The sequence below is a fragment of the Nothoprocta perdicaria genome, unplaced genomic scaffold (assembly GCF_003342845.1).
Source record: "Nothoprocta perdicaria isolate Ctin4 unplaced genomic scaffold, notPer1 scaffold_0, whole genome shotgun sequence".
NCBI lineage: Eukaryota > Metazoa > Chordata > Aves > Tinamiformes > Tinamidae > Nothoprocta > Nothoprocta perdicaria.
In genome coordinates this window covers 8,432,467-8,458,114 of record NW_020454092.1, presented here as the reverse complement: position 1 = coordinate 8,458,114, position 25,648 = coordinate 8,432,467, and the positions used below count along the sequence as shown (strand labels likewise).

Genomic DNA, 25,648 nt, shown 5'->3' with positions numbered 1-25,648 from the left:
TGTAAGGACAGCACTAAATACAGAGATAAGGCTGTAAGTTGTTCTACAGCCTCTTCTTATTCAAAATTTGATAAGCAACCTACAGTTTTAGCACAAGGTAAAGGGACTGAATTGCTTTTTTAAATCAGATTTATTTACAGTGCAACCTGGAGGGAAAAATATATTGCAGTTTCTTTGAAAAAAACAGAACCAAACAACCAAGAAATCAAACAGCTAACACATACAAAAGATGAGAGGCCAAAAAAATCCCACTTCATGTGCTCTGTTCCCTTTAAGTRCCTTTGCACGATACCAACATTTTACAGCCATAACCCCTTGCCCTGGCTGGTGAGCCAAGTGCCCCCTCTGCGGAGGCAGTTCTCTGTGAAACAGTGAATTCATGCTGTTTATTTTCACTCACTATTCTACTCACAATTTCAAAAACCAAAGAAGTATTAACAAAAAAAAAAAAACCCAAAAAGGTCAAAAAATAGTTTTCTGCCATTTTGTAATTAGATTGGTTCACTGAAACATCCAATGACTACAGGAGGTGGCAGGGGAGACGGGGAAGCACAGAGGAATGAGGGGGAAGGGAGTCCTCCCCCTCCTCTGAGCAGGGTTGGCCCAGCTGCCTGGGGAAATGCAGCCCGACTTGCTTGAAGGGATTTTTGAGAGTACTACATCAAGCCACACCATTCCTCTCTGTGTAAACACAACCTCACCTAMCACCAGTTTCAAGGAGCTGGATAAAAACTACTTAGTTAATAGAAGGGACAGATTGCCAGCAACTTTACCTTAACAGAAGGTCAAAACAGAAGTTCTACAAGAATTACTGCGTGTGATGGGAAAGAGAAAAATACCCCAAAAAGCGCAACATCTGAACGATGTATATGGACAAAAGAGAGGAGAGAAGGGGAACATCTCAACTGTTTAAGCATCCCCGTGATTTATTTTAGAAAACATCACCAGGCTGCAGTATTCATGGACATACGTGCACCCTGATCTCCTTCCTCCTGAACTCATGCAGAGATTTACATACAATGAAGTGCTTGCATTTCTTTTACATTTTCCTAGCATTACTTACACTTCTTAAAAATCTTGTAAATGGAACAGGTTAAGTAGCAAATCTCTGTAACCTGAGAAGGAGGTATGAAGCCCAAGTACCTGCACGTTTATGTTGATGTTGGGACGGGCAGTTGCCAGGGGGCTGCTGTGCTCGCCCTCCAGCTGTTTCAGTTTCAGGAGTGTATCTTCAAATGCTGAAAAAGAAGGAAAAGACAATATCCTGCTAATGCCACTGTACATATATATTTGACTTGTAGCTTGCATTTTTCCTAAACCTAAAGGCAAAGGTTTTAAAGACGTGGATTATCACAGGAGGGTGAGGGAGATGTAGAGCAACTTGTTCAACCTTTAATGCAATTTTTGTGTCTACAAACTTCATATATTTTAGACCATTCTGCACTACTGCAAGTTCACTACTGCTCAGATGGCTGCACTTCATTTGTGGCTGAGCTCAGATCTCACAAAGAACTGCCATTCTTCCCTTGTACCCTTTGCCCTTGGAAATAAGCTGCTTCCAGCTGAAACAGGCCAGAGGTGACTGACCACATTGTCCTAACTTGCAGGATTTAAATGCATGGTAGTGTCTTAGACACCTCTGAAATAATTTCTGGCAAAATACTGTAATCAGGAAAATCAGAAAAGGCAACATTTTATTAGCCAGTCAGAGCACAAAATAATTATCATGCATGGTATCACAATGTGACCTGAATCTGCTAAAGAGAGTCTTTACAAGGTGGTTCCAGTYGCTAAGGGTGGACCGTCCAGACAACAAGGTTATAAATCTCACTGAGAGAAGTCTGCTTGTAAAATAGGCTCTCCTGAAAGATGATTCCTTAACATCTTGCTGCAGGACTTCAACTGAACTAGATGCAGTACCTCAGGTACTAGAGAGAGCCGCACTCCAGCGCGAACTGGTAAATTCATCCTTACACACACTGTCAAAGTGAGTTCTCCCAAACTCTTTTGGATTTCTGTAAAAAAAACAGCCTCACGGCTATTTAATCAGCTAACTGACCCAGATATGTAATGACAATAGGCAAAAAGTCTGTAAATTCTCTTACGGTCAGGGTCCACTCTGTCAACAGCAGTTTCCTTTGTGCCAGGATGAGGGCAACCAGCAGCATCTTCCGAAACTCCTGCTGTCAAGCCAGCAACTGTTTGGCCTAGGGCATCATCAACACAAGTTTCTGGCAACTCTTCGCTGTCTAGTAAGTCAACAAGATGTCCACTGCAAAGGCAGAAGGATGGGCAGAGATAGGAAGCATCATATCACCACTCTCGCAATAACAGGAAGTTTTAATGTACACAATTGCTTTATCAAGCTGGTTACTGCTAACCAGGCACATTCTGTAAAATCTTTTTCTGGTAACTAAGAGACACTGGCTGCCAGGAAGTTAAAAAAACAAAAAAAAATCAAAAAACCAGGAGCTATTCAAGTCTCTAGAAGAATTGACTTAATGGCAGAGAACACAGGTCCACATCTTCTGTTTTTTCATCATGTAGCAGTAGAAAAAGTGAAGAGGAGGAGGGAAGTCTCAGAAACTCCATGATGTGTGAACTTGAACACAGCAGCAGACTGCAAAAGAGTGAATCTTGAAGCAATCACAGCTAAAGTCCCACCTAGCACGTACATTCAAAACTCTTTCCGATGGCAAATATACATTGATTTACCTCATTTATTATTATACCACAAGCTGACTCTACTTCTTTCAAGAAATAGGTAAGCTTTAATCTGCTACCTGTATCTTTTCAGAAGAAGCATTCCAAGTTTTTCTAGCTCAAGGCACATTTTAGCATTTTACATGAGAAAAAGAAAATTTGAGGGGAGAGAAATTGATACTATTTACAAAAAGTTCTTTTTTTTAAAACCAATTTTAGTAATTTGGGTAGAGGCACAAATGAAACCTTTGCAGTCACAGTACTTTAAACGAACCACAGTATGTACACTGCACCCAAATGTCTGGAACATTTGTTTTTACTTTCTTGGCTTTCTAATGGAAATGCCTCCTTTTTAATTTTGCCTATCATCTGTATTTATCAGAAAAAATGGAAAAGATATAAAAACTAAAGTCATACTATGATGCTTATGTTATGCAAACAGTCAGGAATCTGTCATCCATCTCCTCAAAGCTCAGGAACAGCTAAAGCTATCACAACAGCAAACTGTAACAGCTACGTAAACAACAGCTGCTGCAGAACAGAGAGAGTTAACCAGGCAACCTGGGCATGTAACTGCAGAGTYTGACTGTCTCCTCTTTCACTGAACAACTATATTTACATACGGTCTGGCTAAAATATTGGTTTGAAAAGAAAACCCATCAATTCTGAAGTTCTGTCACAACTTTGAAACTGATTAAATACCAATCACAACAGAACTTACCCTTATGCACAGATGGAGAAACTTCCTACCAGCCGTAGACCAGCTTCTCATTTGCCACTAATGGGTTAAGACCCCTTTCCCTCCCTCCATCCCCTGGAATTTGGAAGCAGTCCCGGTCACCACTAGAGGCTCAAGGGAAAAAACCACCCTTCAGTGCAAGCACTCASAAGAATTCTTTCAATGTTAAATACATGCTTTTGCAACAGATTATAGAATATGACCGCTTTAATGGTAATAATATACTATCATGGCAGGACAATTATTTGTTCCAAGGCATGTGGTGATCACTTGCTTGGTTCTCTAAGCAGTAGAATGAGTAGAGAAATTGCAAGCAAAGGGAAAAATATGAAAATTTTCTATCTACAACATTGTCTCTCTGTTCATCACTAATGGGAAAACGCAGGCAGCAAATGATCTTGCAAGGATGCAATGATAGGTACACATAAAGAATGTCAATTTTTAGAAAAGGAGCAGATGCTCACCAATTAAGACAAGAACAAAGTAAAAGCGAATCCCCTTATCCCACTCTCAGATGCTGTCCAGGCATGGAAGTGAAATGTGTTTTCAAATCTCCACATGCCAACATTTTTCTTCGTATTTTTCTGAAGACTTCTGTAAATAGCCTCCTGAATGTCAAGAATGACAAGCTGCACACAATTTTAAAATTTTGCCTATAGTGAGCTTATAGATCCCGGAGGCCATGACATGTCAAAAGGAGCACTGCAGCATCCTGCAGAGAAAATGGATGAAAGACAGAATTGATCTCTATTAGAAAGCTGATGCAGTAATTACACTATCCCCCTTTCCCCAGGGACAGCTGCAGTGTTTAACAGACAGCCAAGAGAGTTAATTTCGAAATCTGCCCATTAGAGATAAGGGCAATCTTGAAATGCAATGACATATTCAACAGGAACGCTCGACATGCCTAGAGCTGAGAAGTAGATTAACACTTACAATGAGGTGGCAGAAGTTTGCAGAAAAACTTACTGCCATTTTCTGCCATGAGATGGAGGCCTGGCCAGCTTAGCAAGGATTCAAACGGGCTTCACCCCCACAGCACAGGAGGGCTGGGGGAAGCCTTGTAGAGCCAAGGTGCAAACAGAAATCTGTCCTATTTTTCCTCCAGAATGATGGAAATCACTATCTGGCCACCCACACAGGGCTGATTACATAAGAGAAGTTATACTGTAACTTGAGTTTGTATTGCTATTAGCATATTAGACCTAAATACAAAACACCTGTTAGGAAGTATACCTTTCTCCCAATGTCTTGGATGTAAGCATCAGGAGAAAGGAATCGCTGTCTCAGGCAGCTTGTGTTTCATTTTGTTTTGCAGATGTGTGACTTAACAACCCAACATGGCCAAAACACCTCCTGAACCAGCAGGACTAACAGGGAGCTACCAGGCTCTCTCTTCTCTACCTTCAAAGCATCTCAGAAGACCCTCTTCTCCTCTGCACAAGGATATTATTTTCATCATGGCACACAATTTTTGATAAACAAAAGGCTGATAAGGTATCATGTCAATCATACGGCAGGCAAAAAGCAGAACTGCTACAATGCTAATTATGCAGCAGTCAAGAATGAAAGGAGCAGTAGCTTTCAGCATGTTTGAATCTACCTACACAAAAGGCTATTTGAACTTTGCACAGTAACAAGCACCCAGCTCCTTGTCTTCAGAATCAGCTTCTGTTGCGTATTTCAAGAAATACTCTGAGGAGAAAAGCTGAGAAATGAAACCAGGAATTCAAGCCAGGCAAATAATTATGAATAAATGAATAATCAAAAGGTTTTGATACTTGGAAAAGCTTTCCAAACCAGTAATGAATCACAAAGATATCGTTATATACTCTGAACGCCCACGGCTAAGGGAGTTTGCTACTGCAAAGGGAGTTTGCTACTGCATTACTACTACTTTTTTCCCCTCTACATATATTAATATGTATCATCATTAACATGTCCATTACAGACCGTATCATAATTTGGGGGAATATTCCAGTTGAAAAAAGCTAATAWTTTTCTAATTGAAAAAGCAAAATGATATTAATACTTCATTCTCACTAGTCATGAAGTACAATCTACAGAATACACTGATTATCTGAGTCAGCTGCAAAAGAGATAACTCGTTTTGCAAGTAATCTAATCTGAARCAGTATGGAGTTCTATAAAAGCTAATTGATTCTTTCAGGCTGGCAGTGGCACAGAATAGTTTCTCTCTCCAACTCTGCAAGCTAAATACCTTCTCAACACAATTTTTGTACAATAGTATGAAATCCTTTGTCCACTTTCTTCATTTTGAGCAATGCTGTATCTGAAGGTGATAACAGAAGTTGATTATCTTTTCAAAAACTTCTTGCAACAATGTAAAATATTCAGGGGGGAAAAAATGCAAACTTTGTATCCCTTTGAAAGCAAAATAAAGTATCTTAGGAAGATGTGATCCCACAAATGCAGACTCTTCACCTGCATTCGGATTTCTACTGAGCAGGCAGAGTCACATAGTCTCATATTTTTACTTTCAAGCAACTTCTTTGGACAGCAACAAAATCTGGAGTCGTCTTAAACAATGAAACCATAAGGGCAATGATATCTGCGCTATTATCACTGCATGGGATTTCCAAATACTGATTTATCAGAATGCATGCAAGGCAACACTTGGAGAAAGGAAACACCTTTAGAAAAAGGTGTGGGTTGCAGAAGCTTTATGGATACTGAGCAAAGATCCATCACCTCTATGCCATTTAAAAGCACATCTGTGCATTTCAGCAATACTATTTTTTCAAGTATGTGCCCTGCTCCTTTAAAAAGATCAGATGAATATTGGTGGTACCAATGCGTGCTTGTTCGCTGCAGTTTCTCAGTCCATTCTTGGGAGCTGTCACTCACTCACCCTGGTGTGAACTGGGTAGCAATTCTATTGAAGTCTGCAGAACTGCCCTGAAGTAAACCCAGCACAGAACAAAATGAACCCTTAGGGTGTATACAAGAGTGAAGGCCAGCTGGCAAAAGCATGCAACATGCACAATACTAAACTAAATCAAATCCAAAAGCAGATTGATTTCAGGCAGCCTGGGCCGATTCCCATGGTGGAACTAGCTCTGCTGTCCCATAACAGTCTACGAAGAAAAATTTAGCCACAGCTTTAATAATTAAATTGCAGTTAATCCCAGGAAAACCTCTGACATTCTGCGCACTGCACTGCTGCTCAGCTAAGGCCACATCTGCAGGGCTGTGTCCAGGCTCCTAGCACAGGAGGGATATGGAACTTCTAGAGCAAGCCCAACAAAAGGACATAAAGAAGGGAGCACCTTCCTTCTGGAAGCATCTGAGCAGCAGGGCTGGACTGTACAATCTCCTGAGCACCTTCAGACCTAAACTATTCTCACATTTTGTGATAGCTAAACTAGGCATTTCAACAAACCTTCCCTGATGCCTCCATCAGCCACTAACTGCCGTGGTCTGACCATCACATTCAGAGTTAAGCACAGCTTACAGAACCATAAAGCCATCACAAACTCTGCAACAAAATAAAGGCCTGCTATTGCGACAAYGTTCTTAAATGTTAAATACAAAACCATTCCCGATTCCTCCACTCATTAACTGCATCTCTTCCCTCCTCTGCCCAGAAAATTATATCATATTTTAAAGTTAAAATACCCTGCTTGCTTTCATCTCCATATCCCTGGGTAACTTTTTAAGAAATGCACACACAGAAGTTTGCTTTGCTCTGGAAGTTTACCACATCCACACCTTGCTGGATCTAGTTACAAGAGCACAACCAACTGTGCTAATCCTCTCCATGGACCCCAGTGATCTTGCACATGCAACTTGCATATTCTCTATTAGAGTTGTAAATGGCGACTCATGTTTGATTAATAACCTCCTTTCCCCCCTTCAGATGTAAGGGGTAAGGAGGCTGAAATATGTCAGGCAAAATTAACTTATATCCTGGATTAGACTTTTATTTTTCTTCAGAATCAGATATATGAACATAATATTTTTCTATTTGTGGGCTCTGCGAACAAGCAATTTGAAAATTATTCAAAGACCTTCTCTATTCTAAAATCCAACCACAGGTAAATTTAAAAGCCCTTGACCACAACTCCTTCTGTTTTAATTTATAGAGGAATAGATCATTTCAGTTGAAAAGCAGCTAACTTCAGAAAACACAGTGTTCAAATTTAAAGCTTGTTGAAGAAGCTCCCAAGAACACCGATGAGTCACAAAGCTGGAGCCTTAACCTTTGACTTAACCATTAACCTCATGATTCATGTGGTCGCACTTGTGATTGTCACCAGATAGGTCCTGTTTCATTTCAACTGAAGCATGGCAGCRAAAATGAAAGAAGAATTTCTAGAAAGCAACTAAGACATTCCCTAGAAGGGCCCCCGCCTCCCCAAAATACTACTCTTTGCCTTTTCAGGAATTCTGATAATTTTATTTTAAAAAAGTTAAAGTAATTCTATTCCATTTCCAAAAGATTTATCAGAAAAGGACTTGTTAAAAAAGTTAGTTTACAGATCAAACATTATACCTTCAATCTTTTTAAATAATCATCCTACAAGGGGGTCGGGAGCAGTTACATGTCCCTATTTAGTTTAGATTTTTGAAACCATATTAAAACCCACGGGTGGCATGTGCAATTGGGTTATATAACTTCCTGCCTGGCTCTCAGGTTAAAACCAGCTAAAATCTTTCAATCATTAAGAAAAAAAAAAAAGATTAAGGCAATTAAAAAGATATATTCCTTCTACTGCAAGATTTACTGGCATCTTGTAGTCCATACATTAATTTTCTTTAAAGGCTAAACACCAACAGCACCATACGCAGAGCTTTCATGGTAGGTTTGCTTTCTTTCTTTTCTTTTTTTTCTCTCCTTCTTTTCATTTCCCCCTAGTTAGCTCCATGTCCGTTGTCCTTATCAGCAAGGCGGCTCAAAGCGCATCTTTCTGGCGGCCTGTGCTCCGGGCAGGCCCGTGTCTCACAGACTGGTCATGGTGGCACGGACATAGGCCGGGGCTCCGCTAGGAAGGCCCGCGTTCCTCGCGTTGCGCTCATGGACAAAAGCGGAGCAGGGTCCGTGCGCGGAGTGCGTCCTCGGCGGCGCYGCCGCGCTTCCACCACGCTGACGGCCGTCGGCAGCATCAAAGGGCCTGGATTATTGGGGAGCGGGAGGGGGCACAATTAGTGATTAGGCCTGGATGGGAGCGGGGGTGGAAAAGGCAGAAGGGGAGAAGGGTGATGTGGAGAGACAAGGAAGGATGAGGTTGCTGGAAGAGGAACACTGAAGGGGGAGGCATGCGAGTGAACGTCAAGGCAGTGTCAAGTGAGCCCCTTTGCTGCTGGCTAACACGTGTGTGTTTGCAAAAGGAGGAGTCAAACTGCCTGCATGCAGTGTCTATACTCACACAAAGGCAATTTGCTTCACCTCAAAGCACTTGATGAATCTGAGCAAGGACGATGCTCATSTTATAGATGGGGAAGATGAGTAACATGGTTGGGTTAGGGAGAGTAACCTCTCCATTGTACAGTGCATTTTATATTCAGGAAGCTTTAAAGGTTTAAGCAGCCAATCTAAACATACAATCGAAACAAGCTGCTATAAGCAACATCAAGTTTCAGGACCACTGGAAAATGCAGATTATAACGCGAGTAGAAGGAGGCAGAAGCCCAGAGGAAGGAGCATTCCTGTGAAGGAGCAAACAGGACAGTACACAGGCCATTCCCCTCATCTTCCTTCACTAATGAACTAGGTCCTATTGAAAATTATGATCTTTGTCATCTCCATTATGCATTAAAATATATATACATAAATACATATTTTTTTTTTAGAGATATGTTTGGAGATATATTTGGAGACCCAAGTCAAGATCCCTACTTTCTTCTAAAACTTTTAGTTTGAAGAGTTAAAATGACCTGAAATAGACCAAGTGCTGGTAGCTGTTGTCTGTTGTGTGAGAATACTTCACTGTAATGTTTTGAGAGAGGTTAATGTCAGTTGCAGTTGGGTATCAAAAAGAAAAAGTGCATGGAAAAAAAGTGATCCCTCACAGCAATCAAGCAAAGAAATTTGAAAAAAAAACCCCAAAACTTTAGTTTAATGTAAAAATCTCTAACTAATGACCCAAATCTAAGCAACAAGGTGGAACTCTCTTRCTCTTTTAGACAGAGTCCAGCATAGCCCTGAAGTTCAAATTTCATCTTCTCAGGTTCCCACAAGACCAGTTTAACATTTCGTGCCCCACCAGAACAGCCAGGCAGCCAGTGTGTTAGTTGGAAGATCACATGCATGAAGGCAGGGAAGCAGAACAGCATGCAGGATCCAGAGCCATGGTAATGATTGATGTTCAAGGATAGCCCTCCTTAGCAGAGAGAGAGGATTGCTATAAAGCTCACCCATGGGTAAATTCAGATTCCATTTTTCCCTTGGGGGACAAATTTTAAGGAAATGACCCATGAAATCTGAAGCAAGCAAAAACACCCCTTATATATCCCAGGATAAGGAAATACAATGACTAATCTTTTGTTTTAGCTTTTCAGAAAAAGGCCAMAGTTAGAAAGATATCAATTATGTTTTATGTTTTCTGGCCTTGCAGTTAATATTCCAGACCATCTGGAYAGGCAAGAATGACATATGCACTTTCTTTGTTCTGACATCTTTATAGGAACRGAGGAAAGAGAAAACAATAACTAAAATCCTTCCTATCTGGCAAAGTACTTCCTACGATCTGGCACRATTGCTGTTGGCAGCAGCAGCATTAACATTTTAAATTAAAGGAAACATTGACATGAGGAAGGGCTCTAGCYGCAGTGCAGCCAATAAAGGCACCTGCCAAGAAAAACAGAGACACTCACGAGGTCAGAACCTTCCTTCTAAACCCCTTCAAATCCAGTCATCAACAAAATCCCCAACCTGCAAGATTTTGTTGCTCTTATAAAACCTTGGCAAGCTCTCTCTCTAAAAGAAGACTGTTTTTCTGCGAGGAAGCACAAGTAATTCATGCAGAAACAGGCCAATTAAAGACGGGCAGGTTAGAAAAGCCCTTGTTGGCAGCACCAAGACACGCAGGCTGCAGCCCCCGCGACAAACACGGATGTTTGGGCAGTGGCATTAACCGAACCCCACTTGCCAGCTGCAGAACCAGAAAGCAGCAGTTCCAGAAAGCAGCACAACTGCTGACTCAGCTCCAAACCGTTGCCTTCTTCCCACAGCTGGATTTGCCCTGGTCACCACAGGCAGCACAGTTTCCAGCACACATATTAAAACCACTTTGCCAGAAGACAACTGCCTTCAGCAATAAGGATATGCCTCTAAGAAACACAGATGATCAGTACAAGTACTGCTTGCTTGACCAGAAAGCATTAATTGCCAGAGAGGAGGCTTTCTTTTTCCACTTACTTTTTTGAGTTACCTACAGGTATATTTTATTTTTCCACTCATTCTTCTATGGGAAGGCTACGTCCTGCAGCAGCTGGCACATAAGCTCAGCCTGCCTGTTACGGGAGACTGGCTGAGGCTCTTAATCCTGAACCAGACGCACCAAGATCAAAACTGAAACAGCCTGGCTAGAAAGTCCTCTCTGTTTCTGAACAAAAGCAGCAGGACTTCAGTGCACAACAGAAGCCTTGCAAATATAAGCATGAATCAGACACCCAAGAAGAGCTGTTTGGAGCAGGAGTCATACATTTCCACCCGAGGAAATACCCGTTTCTAGCACACGTCTTGCGGTTAAGCTCAAGAAAATCAAAATGAACCCATTTTGAAAATGCTGAAGAATGAGGAAACCGCCACCTTTGAGCCACCACCGTGGAAGGAATCGAGCATCAACAGGATCCGATCACAGACAAGCACAGATTTCAGCTACTAAACAAATCAAGGGCTAAAGAAAGAAAAACAGCATTGATCATTTGTTTTGATTGAGATTGCAACATAACGCAACAGATAAAGCTGAATTATCCACCCTCTTATAAACCATATTAAAAGTCTTTAATCAATGAGATTTTTCAATGTACTGTTAGAAATAGTTATTATTCATATTTAAGAGATATTGCAGCAAAACAGCTTGATATTCCAGACAAAAGGAGAAAAACATTTTTTTGTCCCTTGAAGGCTGAAACTGCTTACGATAAGAGCTTTAGTATCACTCCACTCCAGCACTGCTGCTCTTCAGACTCTTATAGAAATCAAAATTACCCCTCAAGGATTAGCCATATGCACAAAAACCTGGAAAGAGTCAGAAGTGTGCAGAAATACTAGGTTGAAATGTCAATTTTGGTTTGAAATACCTTTGCCATAAAAAGCTACTTGAAAATTGATATCTGATATGTATATTTATCTCCAAACCAATCACCCTAATTTTCAGACGCATCCAATTCCATAAATGAACATCCTATTTATATAAACTCAAAGCTCTTATCTTCAGCTTGTATCATCCTCGTCAAGTTCCATCCTCAACCAGATTAAGAAGAAATTAGTTTACCCATTTCAGAAGTTTTCAAGGAGATTCAGAAAAACATGAATTTCTGAGCTTCTGCATTTTGTTAAGGATTGAGAGAAGTCTTTAAGCCCCCGTAATACCCAGCAAATGGTCACAAGAAATACTGTGGCAAAACGGACAGCCTCAGCTCCTTCCAAGACTTAGACATGCTGTTACTGGTTTAATCATTGGCAGTCCCTGGAAATACCTTTTTCTTCTGTCTGGCAGGGACAAAGCATGTTGTTTTCACCTCCTTGGACTATATTCACATCATTCATGCACTAACCTGGCTGTCAATTTATGTTAAAGATGCAAGGTAAGCTATTTATTTAAGTGTAGATAAAGAAACACTCACTTGGACTATGCATAAGCAAGCAACATTTATTTAACAACAAAGCAGAACGTACCACTTCTTGTCTTGCTGGCTGGCTCCAGGGCTCCTTGGGAGGTTTTCTATTTCCACTAAGACAGGGGCAGAAGGAACTGCTGTTAGGACAGGTAAGTTTGGCTTTGCAGTCCAACTCTTTGGAGACAGAACATAAACAATCGGTTATTACACACACTCTAATGAAAAAGAAATATGTGTTATACACAACATCACTTTTCCTAAGCACAAAGCTAAAACAAGGCTGCTTTCTTCCATTACTTCACAGTCCAGGATGTCTAGGCTCAATCTTCCCCAGTACAGCACATAGTAGCAAGTCCCAAAATGAATCCACAGCTGCTCAAAGATTATGGTAAAAAGCCGCAGCCTGTTGTGTCCCTTTTTGAATCATGCAGTAATTATTTCCCGCAAAAGATAACTTTATAACAGTGATTGCAATTTCTGGGTTAAAATTCTAGCCTTCAGGTAGCCATTTGAAACAACCGCTCTTGYAAAAAGCGGCTCATTTTGCATAGAAGACGAGAGAACCTGCAGAGCAGCAACCTGTACCTCCACGCTTCCAGACTGCTGCTGTTAAAATAAATTTGATTGTCCTCTTTGCCAATCTGTGACCTGTTCTGTTGCAGTTTACATCTGAAATACTCCAGAGAGCCAAGGTTTGTCCAAACTGCAAGTACAATTATTTTGCTACTCATGAAGAAAGTGTGTTAGGTTACCCTAAGTAACCAGGGATATAAGGAATTCTGTGCACAAGTACCAAGAGGACACACATCAATTCTGTTCTCAAACTGAAAAAAACTCTTATGTTTGGCTAACAATATATTCAAGTTGCAGATACATTCCTCTGTTTTAGAACACTAGAAAAATACTGCAACAAGAAAACAGCATAGCTGCTTATGGGTTATGCTCTCTCTACTTTTAAAGTAGCTTGGCATATAGAACTAACGTGCTTCGGAGACCAACAACTCTCAAAGATACATAATGAACAGCATAGTTTACGGTAGTATTGGGGCATGAAGTATTTTCTTTATTTCTTTATTTTTACGTCTAAAAACTATGAAATAATCAAATGTGCTGAAACTGCCTTTAAAATGAATGAGCAAGTTGGGCCTTACTTGTTGCGATCCATTATTTTGGTTAGTAACAGCATTGTTTGGAATACTGCAAGATAAAAAGACAAAAAGAATTTGTATCAAAATGTTTTAAAGAACAATTATTTTTGCAAACTGACAGAACTGCATTTTCCTAAAAAAATACAAAGTCCAGCAAAGATTCTTCCAAAGCACTTTTCCATTCCCCCTTCAAAAAAGCCACAAAAATTGTACTTTAGGGTCATCTGTCTCATTATAGGTAACTGAGGCTACCAAACTAAGTTTGTGATTTATCATGGTGAAACCTAGCTATAAGCTCTGACTTGCTCTCTTCCCCTCCTAAACCAGCTACATTTAAAAACTCTTCCTGATTCAACTGGGTAGAGCACTTTAAAAGCAAAAACACCATGATTTTAGTTGCATGCCAAACATCCAGCACAACGCGACGTTTTCAAAACCTCATTTATGTGGTGCAGATATGTTTGCTCTTATGATCTGTAGTTTCACAAAGTACCCGAAAAATTCATGAGCTTCTTCTGCATATACAGTCTAATGGAGTGGATTTCCTTCGGTCTTAAAAGCAGTCATTCAAAAATTATGAGCCAGCTCCACAGAGCATAAAAAAAAGAAAGATTTTTAAGCACATCCTTATGCCTGCTGATTTTGCATTCTGTCTGAGACACATTTCGCATTTTCAGGTTGACAGACTTAAAAGTATTAATGTCTTGCACAATAGCGTGCATTATAAATCTTACATGAAACTAAATATTCAAGAGAAGATTCTAAACTCACTTCTATGTCTTTTTTAAAAGCTTCCAAACTCATATGGCTAATCATCCTTTTAATTTATGGCCTGGATAATTGCAACCTGATTTGGCAAACTGACAATTCAAACAAAGTTCAAAATTTTGTATCTACCTCAATGGTTCTTTAGAATCAATTTACTCCAATACCATAATATTAAGACTAAAACAAATCTGTTCCTATTATTTTTCCCAACTTTGTGCCTTCTATGCTGACAGAACGTGGAGGCTGCAGATTATCACACCTTGAACAAATATTAAGGAATGCCTTCTGGGTTGAACACTCCTCAGGGCTGAGTTAATACTCAGCAYGGAGTTAATACTCGAGGGATCAACATACATCTTTCATGATGCATTTCAATTAGCAGGGCTGGAGTGTAGAGTTGCAGAAAGGGGCCCGACTGCTCTGCAGGTGAGCACGGYACTGCCACACCTCGATACACTTCACAAGAGGCCGTCTTATCAGCGGGAGAAACCGCACATGGAGTTTCTCTTGCCACTCCCAGAGTGACCTAAGCAGCATGAGACTGGGAGAAGAGCATGACAACACAGCAGGAAGAGAGCGCTAATTAATCAGACACATAATCACAATCTGCATGCAGAGGAGCTTCAAGTATGTTGGTGAAACCCAGTGTGGAAGAGAACATTTCCATTTTATAAGAGCAGTAGAGACTTGCCCAGAAGGACACCAAGATGAAGAAATCTCATCCCCCTGTCATGCAAGAATCAGCCCTGCTGCTACTSAAGATGAAACCAGCCAGTTGTTTTGAAGCATTATTTGGACACYCCTCACTCAGCCACAACTTTCATGATGTTTAACATGCATGAAGATCTACTTTTCTTTCAAAATTGGTTTCCATTGATCATTGCAACGCTCTTGAGTCAAGGCAAAGAATAGAAAGCAGAACTGAGTGACTGTTTGATCCTTTGCTACCCTGTTATGCCATCTAGCCTGTTTTTCTGTTTCTATGGAATAGGATAAAACCCTCAGTGATTCTGTATCACAGGATTGTTTTAAAATGCAAAGGTAAGTACAAAGACTCTAGGTATATAAATGCAACCAAAAAGCCAAAAAGAAACCAAAAAGCCTCCCTCTCAATGTTGGTAACAAATAATTTGGTACAAGTTTATAAAAATAAGTAAACATACACAAATAAATGCAAGTGCAGTATCAAAAAAGGCAGTAAAATATTTCAAATATTTATTTTATAGTATATTACTCATCTTTGCTTGATTACATATTTCCATCACACAACCAGAGTAGGCAGAACTYGGCATGAAGAAATCCTCTCATGCTTTTACCTGACCTCAGTGCTTGGGCAGCACCTGGCACTTGCTGCTGCAGGAGCTCAGCATGAGCCAGAACAGGAGCCAGCCCCAAACCACTGCTCCAGCATTCAGCAACATTAAGTATGTCTGGCAGTACTGTCCATGCAACAGAAACACAGCAGCTTTGCTCTGAATGGCAAGAGCTCTCTAAAGTAAACAAGCACACACAAACAACACACCAAGACCACAGTAAAGAGGTGAATGTTGTTCTACATTTAGTTAGTCTTATAACCCTCTGGATGCACGCTCAAGTACAGACGAAAATCATCAAGAAAGGAAGTTAAATATTAGAATGCATCTTACCTTGTTTCTTCAAGTTTAGTAACATGTGCTGCAAAAATATGCAGGGAAGTATTAATTAAAATTTAATCTTAATAATGTTATCAGTTAAACATAAAATACAAAATATATTATTAATAAAAGTGGGTGAGCACTGTTTAAAAGCAGACAAGTGACAGAACAAAAGTTAGAAACGGCCTTCCCATGTATGGCATGAAAAAAAATCTATATTGAAAGAATAAAATATTTTTAGGAGGAAACCAGCAGTGGGGTTTAAGAAAGCCTCTAAAAGCATCATATGGAGGTCACTCTCGACCTAGGCATGTGTGGAAATAAGGCAATCAGATGCTGCCAGGGTGTGACAATGGGTAGAACCTAATACCTAAGAACAGTGGGAGAATGAAAACAACAGGAATTTCAAACCCAAGTCAAAYATTTCAAACGTTATCATTATCGTTCTTGGACTCAAGATTCCTACCATTATCCACATGTATATTTCACAATATTTATGGYTGTTCTATCTGTTAGGTAAACTACAATGACATGCCGTGGACATGAGTTTTTTTTTTTCCTGTAAACGCATTACCTCCTACTACAAAGAAAACTTATTCTCAAAATTCAAGAGAACAAATTTCTTCAGGATCTGTAAAGAACATGATTATTTCATTCTCTCTGTGGATTGCGCTTAGCACAATGGAAAGCCAGGAGTTTACCTTTCATTTGCAGTGTTCGTCTYGAGTATCTCTTGCTGGGCCTCCTTTCAAAGGATGCAGATCTTCTGGCCTTGTTGGTCTTGGTGGTTTGATATTCTGTTTTCCCACTAACAAACCAAGCAAAAGTACCAAAGAGTAGAATCAATCATTTTTTTAATCACAAAATACAGATACTGCCTGCCAAAAAGTCATGTTTCTAGCTGTTTTGAATTCATGTTTTAATGATCTGATCTCAGTTCTATTGAAAAASCTTAAGCTTCAGAAGGCCTTTCATGTAAAAGAGAAATCTGAACAAAACCCTTTAACCTTCAGCCCATTTTTCCCAAAGGAAAAAGCTGACACAAGAACTCCTTAAACATCAAATTACTTAAAAAGTACATGTGGTCACCAAGCCTGCAGTTTGGGAGAGGCTGGTAATTCCAGAGCAAAGTTGAAGCTTGAGGTATCTTGTCAAAGGTCATAGAGAAAAGCTAAAATTTAGAATGGGACTAAACATCAGCATCAAGAGTTTCTCATTTGCAGGAAATACTTTTTCCTCTCCTCCATGATTTCTTTTTTGGTCAGGAAATACTTTCTCAAGATTTTGTAAGAAAAGGCTTTTTAGGGTTTTTTTCGTGTGTGTATAGTAGTTGTAACCACACAGGTGTAACCACACTGGTCAAGTCCTTTCCTGTTTCCACTCAGGAAACGACAGAGGAGACACCCTAAATGACCGAGGACACGGACCTGTATCGGAACCGGGATCCCAACCGAATGAAGCCAGATCGACTCGAGCCTTTCTGGACGGGCCCTCGGAGCCGGAAGAAGGCGTGATGTTCCACTGCACATTTCCACAAGTGTTTGCAGGCTTTGGGATGRTCCAGCCTAAAAACAAAAGTGTGCTCCTGCTCCTTTCCCTTAAAGCACACAAAACACACTGCAGATTTATAAGGGGCATGAATAAATCCAAGTTACAATTAAATGCAAGCTAAATAAACTGAAGTTTTACTATCCATAAAACCAATTTAAAAAAAAAATATTTTAGCCAGAAAAAAAAAAAAGATCAACCTCTTCAGAAGCTTTAATGAACTGCTCCAATGTTTGCAGAGAGYTACAAGTCATATCCCTAAGAAGCCAAGCCTGAATAACTACATATTAAACCCATTATTATGATAGTAAGGTACTTCTCACTGAGGCTAGCCTCTTAGTCTCACTTTCCAAATCAGATCAATTCACTTAAATTATCAGTAATCATATTTTTATAATCTCAGCTGATAACAATTTCTATCTTGGGGAACAATTCTGGCATCTRTCTTGGAAATTCATTCCACTGCTTGGGTCTTATGCTACCTAGCCTTCCACTCCCACACACACAACACATCAAACTAAATATGGGCTTTCAAAATTGTGTAACCCAGACTGATTTAACCCAGTACTCCCTTTTTAAAATAAAAGCCGAGAAAAAAAAATAATCAAATCAATTTATCTCACAAATAAGCCTCTTCACTACCCCCCAAAAGGCACAATTAAAAATCTTTCAAGGCAGCCCTGTTAATTCTCAAAACATAAGAAGAAGATTAGGAGTGAGAAAAAAAAAAAAAAACACCCACACACTATGTCATACAGTCAAGAGTGAGATGTGACTAAACAGACAGTTTCCTACCTGCTCGTCATCTTCAACAACCACCAGCGTGAGTTTGTTCTTCTTGAAGTCGAGCCTTGTTATCTTTGGCCTGCAAGACGAAGAGAACAAGCAGGACACTTCCAACTCCTAGTAGGCCACCTGAGAAGCATGTTAGACACGCTGGGCCAAGAGGCCCTACTAATTAATTTTGGAGGGTTTTTTTTGTTTGTTTTCTTTCCTAAGYTCATGCAACAAGGGCCTGACTAGACTGAGGATATCCATGTTTTACCTCAGCCTCTAAGACTTCTTCATTAGAAATTTAGAACACTTGCAAGAAGTCGGCAACTTCAAAACAGATGATCCTATAAAAACTTAGGCAGCACATCCTTGAGCATAAACTGTAAATTTCCCAAAAATATCCACGCTTGCCTGCTCTTCCATATACACAGAAAAACTGGTGCTGAGCTCAAAAAGACATAAAGGCAGATTGAAGTAAGTTCTATTTTATTAAAGAAAGGTAAATTTTCTAAGTTAATCACAGATTAATTTCTCTGATGGCAGTTGTAAAAAAAACCCATATCCCAGAAAAACATAGTGTTTCCAAAGCAAACAATATAATTAAATAAAAATAAATAAGTAAATAAAACATAGTTGATGATGGGGGGATTCCTGTATTTTGGAATTCACAAGGCACATATATCTTTTTGCTACTGAGGGTTTTTCTGAAAAGTTTATAAAATACAAATTAAGTCTTTGTATGACGAGATTTCCCATCTGCTGACTTACTCTTTGAATAGAGTTTATAAAATTGGATAGGAATTACATGGCACTTAACAATACACGGGATTACAAAAATATTGCATTACTCTTGTTGCCTTTGCCTCTCTTCAAAAAGCAAGACGCACCACCTCCTCTGAATGCATGAAAAAGCATCATTTTACTGGTTGGGTGCACACTTGATTTACAAAGCACCTACTAGAAAATTCAAGAGAAAGCTGGAAACAAAAACACCTCAACGCTCTTCGGTCTTTTCTTCTTACCACTAGCAAGTTACACACATATAAAATCTATTAGCATTATCAATCAAGAATATTAATAAAAGAAAGATTATATTTTCAACACTATGAAAACACTCAGAGCCTATAGAATATTTTTTTCAAGTAACCAGTATTAACAGCAGTCCCATATTCTAAAAATCGTTATTTTTGACTCATGGAAAAGAAACAAAAGAAAAAGTCTGTTTTAATCGGAAAGCTTACCAGAAAAATAAACCAATCTTTGTGTCTCCTTCAAAGACAAGAACTCCGGTAGGGGTTAATCCAAGGCTGTAGTCATTGCCATCCCTTGCCTAATTGTCACAAAACAAATATTATGTTTGCTTCCATGCTTGACCCCCCCCCCCATACAAATTATTCCAGTGATTAATACAGTGTATTCATCCAGTGTTACAATTAAAGATGTGTCGGCTTATTTAGTGCAGCAAAAGTTTCATAAACAATTCTGCATTCGATGATCTTGGGCAATGGATGTTTCTAGCCTGCAGTGCTTTAGCAAGACTAAATGTAGTGCCAAATTAAAGAAAGTTTCTTGATTTGTCTGTGCAATAAGGACCTCCGCTGCACTCCTTTCCTCCCAGAACTTGTTTTCCCTGTAGTTTTTTAGCTGTTAACTGACTGGAGTCCACACAATTTCAATTACTAGGATTTTCACATAGCTTTCAGTCCAAATACAACAGTTCATATTGTCACACCAGCCACGTATTTAATACAGAGCAGATGTTTGGACTCAAGCTCTATTTCTAAAACATCTGCTGCCAGGTAGAATGTTGGGACAAAGCCAGATCACTTGTTACACAGTTTAGGACTGCAGTCTTCCTATTTCTTTTTTCTCCAGAGATTAAAAATAATGTTGGAATGCTGGACAAAGCTAACATTCTCATTTCCAAAGGTCACCACACTGTGATTAAACATACCTTGACTATGTGCATGTCTACACCATACATTTCCAGCCATTTAGCTTTGTTTAAGTAGTTAGTTTCAGCCTGCGCTGGTGTYTGCCCCCTGAAATAAATTTTTGGCAGTTAAGTAGATGCCTGAAAAAGCAGAGAAAGGAAAAGCTGGCACATGAAGAGAGAAGGAGAAGAAATGCCTCAGCATTGGTGAAACACTTCAATATTGCTGACTTGCTTTTGCTTTCAGGAACTTTAAGGTCACTTTTGTAAAACATTATCTGAAAACCACTGCTTCAAAAATTACTACATTTCAAGCTATGTAACCTCATAACTTTACTAGGATCTTTGGAAATTAGAGTTTTTACATTATATTCTCTTAGAAAACATGACAGAACCACACAAGAATTATATATTTGAACATGATCATGGAAGAAGATTCAGCAGTATGTTTAAAAAACATTATTTTTACAGAAAAAAAACTGTGCAAAGGCATGGCTAGGTGTATCACAAGATCTAGTACCTGCATTCCTTCCACTTCTCAAAAATGGCTAGCTCCATCTCTTCAGTCTGAGTGGGCACGAACCTGAACTCGGACACCAGTTCAGGGACATGTTCAGCAGGATCATAGTCTCCTAGTTCAGCTATAAAGAAAGAGTGATGTCAAGCAATGTTGCCAATAAAGACAGCAGATATTAACAAGAACTTTAGTGTGCTTTGCTCTGATTTAAAATGTTAAATTTACTTTACTGTTCCCCAATATTTGCAGTTTCACCATTTTTTGGCAGAGAAATTGCAGACACTGGAAGAATGATCCTAAAGTTTAAACCAAATCTTTTCATTTATTTTTGCAGAGTGCTGCTGATATATTGGTGAAAAAAGTCTTTAATTAAAAGCACACTAAACCTGAAAAAAGCAAAACAGTTTTGACATTCTTCATGAAAGTATTTGTCCATTCTACAAATCAATTTCCATTCAACAGCTAGAAATTTTTTTGTCCTACTAAAACTACTGTGTGTYGGGGGATAATCGTGCAGATGTTACTTTTCTCTTTTGTTTTCATCTAAGGACATAATAAATGTCCCAGTGGGTCAGACAAATGGCTCCTGTGGTCTAATGCTGAGTGTTAAAGGGAGGCACAAGGGGATGGTATTTAGAGCAGACGGGAATGTGCGAGTCAATGTGAGTGCCGCATCAGAATCATGACGTCCCTCTTCCACAGATGCTAACAAGTCCAGCATGTAAAGACTTAGAGAATGCCTAAAATGCTGGAACCCGCAGTTAGAAACCTATATAAAAATGTCCCGCTTTTCAGAGACACTAAACATTTACTCTGTCCAATGTTTTCCAGTGGCTTTTTGATGTTCAGCTTATGTCTAAGAAATCAGGAATGACTCTTGAACTTGGAACTTGGGGCTGTAACACAGACCAATAATTGTTTGGTTTGAAAAAAAAAAAAAAAAAAAAAAAAAAAAAACCCAGCAACAACAACAACAACAACAAAACCCACCTAAGCTTGTGAAGGGTAAAAAAGAAAGATCTTTAAAAAGATTTGAAAAGTCAAATAAATACACAATGTATTCTGAAGCTACAAAATCAGCATGTTCCCTGGATTTCTGAACATGGCAGGCAGAGTAATAGCCTTTCCAGCAACTCCCTGCTTTTTTTTTTAATCCTTTTTTTTCTTAATGCTGACAGAGGAAGTCTGTAGTTCTATACTAATTTACTCCCACTAAAATGCCTGCCTCTGTTGAAAGGAATGCTGTCAAAGCCAGCTTAGGATCCAGCTGATTTAAATAAAAAGCACACAGCTGTCAGACAGGAAGATTAAAACCCTGGTAAAGGCCTCACTGTAGAAGGAGGAAAGAAAAAAAAAAAATCACAAAGAGCAATGTATTTATGTCCTAATTGGATCATTTTGTTTTTCCAAAAAATGATCCACTGAATGCTTTCATCTTAAGACTTTTAACATTGCTAATATTTCTAACCATAGGATATATTTGGGTTTTGTTTTCTAAACAAAAGACTGGGGGAAAAAAAAAGAGATCAGGTTTCTCTACAACTTCATCCCAACTCTATAACTATAAAAGATCAGGCCATTACTAGTAACAGGAGTTACTTACTCCTAGAAAGCAAATACAGTAGCAAACAGGTTTATAAGAGAAGTATCTTAMAGAGAATCTGTATGGCACATATCCAAAACCCTTTCCATCACACACATGATAACTTTACAGTAGGAGCTTTGGGATTCTTTTGTGTACTGAAGGCCACAAAGCTACAGCAGCCGTAAAGGACCCCAGAGCCTTCCCTAGGAGACACTTCTCTAATGTCAAATCTCTCCTCTTGTTTAGTTTGTGAGTTCCTCTGCTGAAAACCACAACAAATTCAACATTTGTTCAAGTCACCCCTCTCAATCAAGTCTCATCCCCCAATAAAAGAGAAGACACTGGTCATGAAGATCAATGAAGGAACAACCTATACAAGTAACTTATACAAGACTAGAACTGTAGCTCTCAGAAGCCATTGATACTGGAATCAAAAGCCAAAGACTCATTAATAAGAATGATAACTCAAGTGTAATGTTGTACAGCAGAGTAAAAAAGTGCACCTCTTTAGGTTGCAGCAGGACCTGAAACGGCAATAAATAGAGTTCATGCATACTTCCTCAGAGACAAGCACAGCTTAAGTAGGATTTCTAWAATTTGCTGAATTCAAAAATTGGGTGCTTTTTAGATACGTGGCTTTTTACTTGAGTGCTGAAGCAAAGTCCTTTTATTAGTACAAAGATGAGAACAGATGGCAGGAAKTGAGTGAAAACAGAAGGTAAGCCATGCTCGGACCTCTAAGCAAATCAGGAAGCCTACGCATCTTATGGCTCGTGTGAAAATGAAGAAGCTTGCACACAAGCACCTGAGGAAGCAAGTTTTAGCACAAAGCAATGTGTTTAGAATCTTATTGCTCTGTGAAAAATGAAGTAYTTTTCAACATAAACTATCAACAAAACTACAGGTAGGAGGAGTTGTGCTTCGCTGTACATCATTAACATCTGGACAGAAAATCTTTTCTGAATACAAAAATGACAGATTAAAAAAGGTAATGACGCTCTCAATGAGAGTGTTTGTTTGTAAAACTTCAAATTTACAAAACTTTGTATGTCCAACCTCATCCTTTCACACTGCTATCTACTCACCTTGCATGTTATAAGCTGCCAACTGGACGGCTGTGTCAAAAGGACATTCCAATCTGCCATAAGAGAAATGCCTTGTTAAAACCTTAGCTGACAGTGGCTCTTGAGAAGACAAAACTCAAATGCGTAACAGTGAGAAAATACAAATAATTGAGATGAGAAAGTGAAAAAGTAATAGTAGTTCTTCAGCAAATTAAGAGATAAGTATTACATTATTCAAGCAATCCTCTAAAACTGTAACACACTAATTGTCCAAAAAGCTATTTAATGCTATTATGAAYAATACTTACTTTCCACTAAGAATATCCAGTTTTAGCTGCAGAACAAATAAATACCTGTAAATGAGATAGAGAAGTCACTGATCAATAGTTCGAATGTGTCACTCAGCAAACAGAAAGAAGCCAGAGCCTGGCCAAAACCAAAACAAAACCTCTAAACGATTTTTGTCTTTATAAAGGTTTTCAAGAATACAAAACTGCCCAATGATCTTTCAAGGCTTTATCGAGTGGGTTAGTCAACCTTATACAAACTTGAAATGAAGTAAACTCAAAGCATTAAGTTACCACAATTCAAACTGCAGCGCTAAATGGAAGAAATAAACCTAAATAAGACCTGAAGACCTAAATGCTAAAGATCTCTGTCATTCTCCCATCCGATCCGAGTTGGACACACACAGAACAGACTTGTATTTTCTATTGGAGAAAGAGAAAGTTCTTGCATAACTCTTTGGATTTCAATATCAAAGTGGTAAATTATATATATATATATTTTTTTTTTTTTTTTTTTGGGGGGGGGGGGGTAGGTTTTTTTTTCTGTTTTGACAATAAGAGTCCAAAACAAGCTGCAAGTTAAATACCACACTCCGCTCCTCTTATGGGATGTGACTATCCCTCTAAATCCATACATGTTCTGCCTTGAGATGACCTGACTTTCGGAACTGGCTATAAAATATGTAATATAACAAGTTCTGGACGCATCCAAAGGAGGTGGTATCCTGGATTCCAGTAGCAACTCTGCCAATGGGAAGAGACTGCAATGTCAATTAATATACGTAATCAATGTCTGCTTTGAAACTGGTTTAGTGCCCCTTTGACCCAACAAAACATCCTGGAAACGAGCACCTAGATGTTCCTGGTGCTCTAAGCCACCTTTCATGATCCAGTTACAACACTGGTTAGTAGCCTGATATGGACCGGTTAAGGGGACAGTGCCTTCATCTTCCTGGTGGTGAAACCTGTATTTCAGATTCTGAGTCAGGGCTCCATCCCCATGTTGCACAAATACAGTGCTTTACTGGACTTTAACCTGCTCTGTGTCATTCCTTTGTAGTGGCAGTGGCAGCTGAGCTCAGCAAGTGTCACCTGCCCTCGGGATGTGCAAAGTATCAGCCACTGACCACAGGCTGACATGCCGGGCAAGCACTAGTTTTGATAACTGAAGCTATCAAAAGTTTTCAGTTTTGATAACTGAAGTGTCTGCAGTTGTCAAAAAGAATAAATTTATTTTCCTTCCAAACATTTTCTTTATCATCATTAGTGATTACAACCATGCAAAGAAAAATTACCTATGCAGAAGATTAATACTGCTTACAGATAAGTTGTGTTCTCTTTCAAAGAGCACCAAATATGTCTCAGCCCAACAAGAAATGCAGATTTATACACGGATTTGTGCAATGCTTCATCCAAGAGGAACTACTGATCAACTCATATCACCCTACACATGTAGCACTCTCAACTTATGTCTCAACATGGTGGTAGAATATTTTTCCTCTGCATACATTTTGCAAAGATCACAGAGGTTAGGAGACATAACTGAATTCATTTTAGACAAAGAAAAGTCGTAAATTACAAAACTACACTTTACTGAATAAAGAGATAGGCTGACTGCATATAGTTTCAATTAATCACAACATACAAACATACAAGAAGAGGGGGATATGGCTTTTCTCTTCAGTTAAAAACCTCTGTCCACTGCATATGAATGATTCAGATCAGTTACCAGAGTCATCTAATGGAAAACGGTGCCTCAAAATATAATAAATACATAGACCTCTTAATATTAGGTCCCATTTATTTCATGAGAGTTCCATTAGATATATTTACAGTTATCTAATGCAAATAAGCAAGCAGCTCTAATGAACTCATTAAATGTCCCCTAAACATTTCCCTGACCTTGGGTGTGCATCTCCCCAAATCCCTCTCACCGTGTWAGCTCTTCCCGTAGATTGTTGGGCTCCGATGAGTAAAACTTGACACGAAAATGCAGACAGTACGGTGGGCCGACTGCAAAGCAGAACGCAAGACAATGGATGAGATGCATTGTTTGTTGTTTCACAGAACCACATCACAAAAAATGACTGCAATCAGCTGTCATACCACTGGATACTAAGTCAAGAACCCCTCTGTGACA

General features: G+C 39.2%; 1 protein-coding gene across 1 annotated transcript in view; it reads right to left on the bottom strand.

Annotated features, from left to right (window-relative positions):
* Positions 1-25,648, bottom strand: part of EPB41L5 (erythrocyte membrane protein band 4.1 like 5) — a 51,522-nt gene that overhangs the window by 12,831 nt on the left and 13,043 nt on the right. Inside the window, exons 4-17 of the mRNA XM_026053983.1 lie at positions 25,443-25,521; positions 23,530-23,574; positions 23,243-23,295; positions 20,576-20,696; positions 20,077-20,164; positions 19,364-19,452; positions 18,144-18,213; positions 17,228-17,397; positions 16,502-16,608; positions 15,813-15,840; positions 13,402-13,447; positions 12,309-12,424; positions 2,106-2,272; positions 1,144-1,238 (exon numbers count right to left, since the gene is read on the bottom strand). Of these exons, the coding sequence (XP_025909768.1) occupies positions 1,144-1,238; positions 2,106-2,272; positions 12,309-12,424; positions 13,402-13,447; positions 15,813-15,840; positions 16,502-16,608; positions 17,228-17,397; positions 18,144-18,213; positions 19,364-19,452; positions 20,077-20,164; positions 20,576-20,696; positions 23,243-23,295; positions 23,530-23,574; positions 25,443-25,521 (1,274 nt within the window). The remainder of the gene's footprint in view (positions 1-1,143; positions 1,239-2,105; positions 2,273-12,308; positions 12,425-13,401; positions 13,448-15,812; positions 15,841-16,501; positions 16,609-17,227; positions 17,398-18,143; positions 18,214-19,363; positions 19,453-20,076; positions 20,165-20,575; positions 20,697-23,242; positions 23,296-23,529; positions 23,575-25,442; positions 25,522-25,648) is intronic.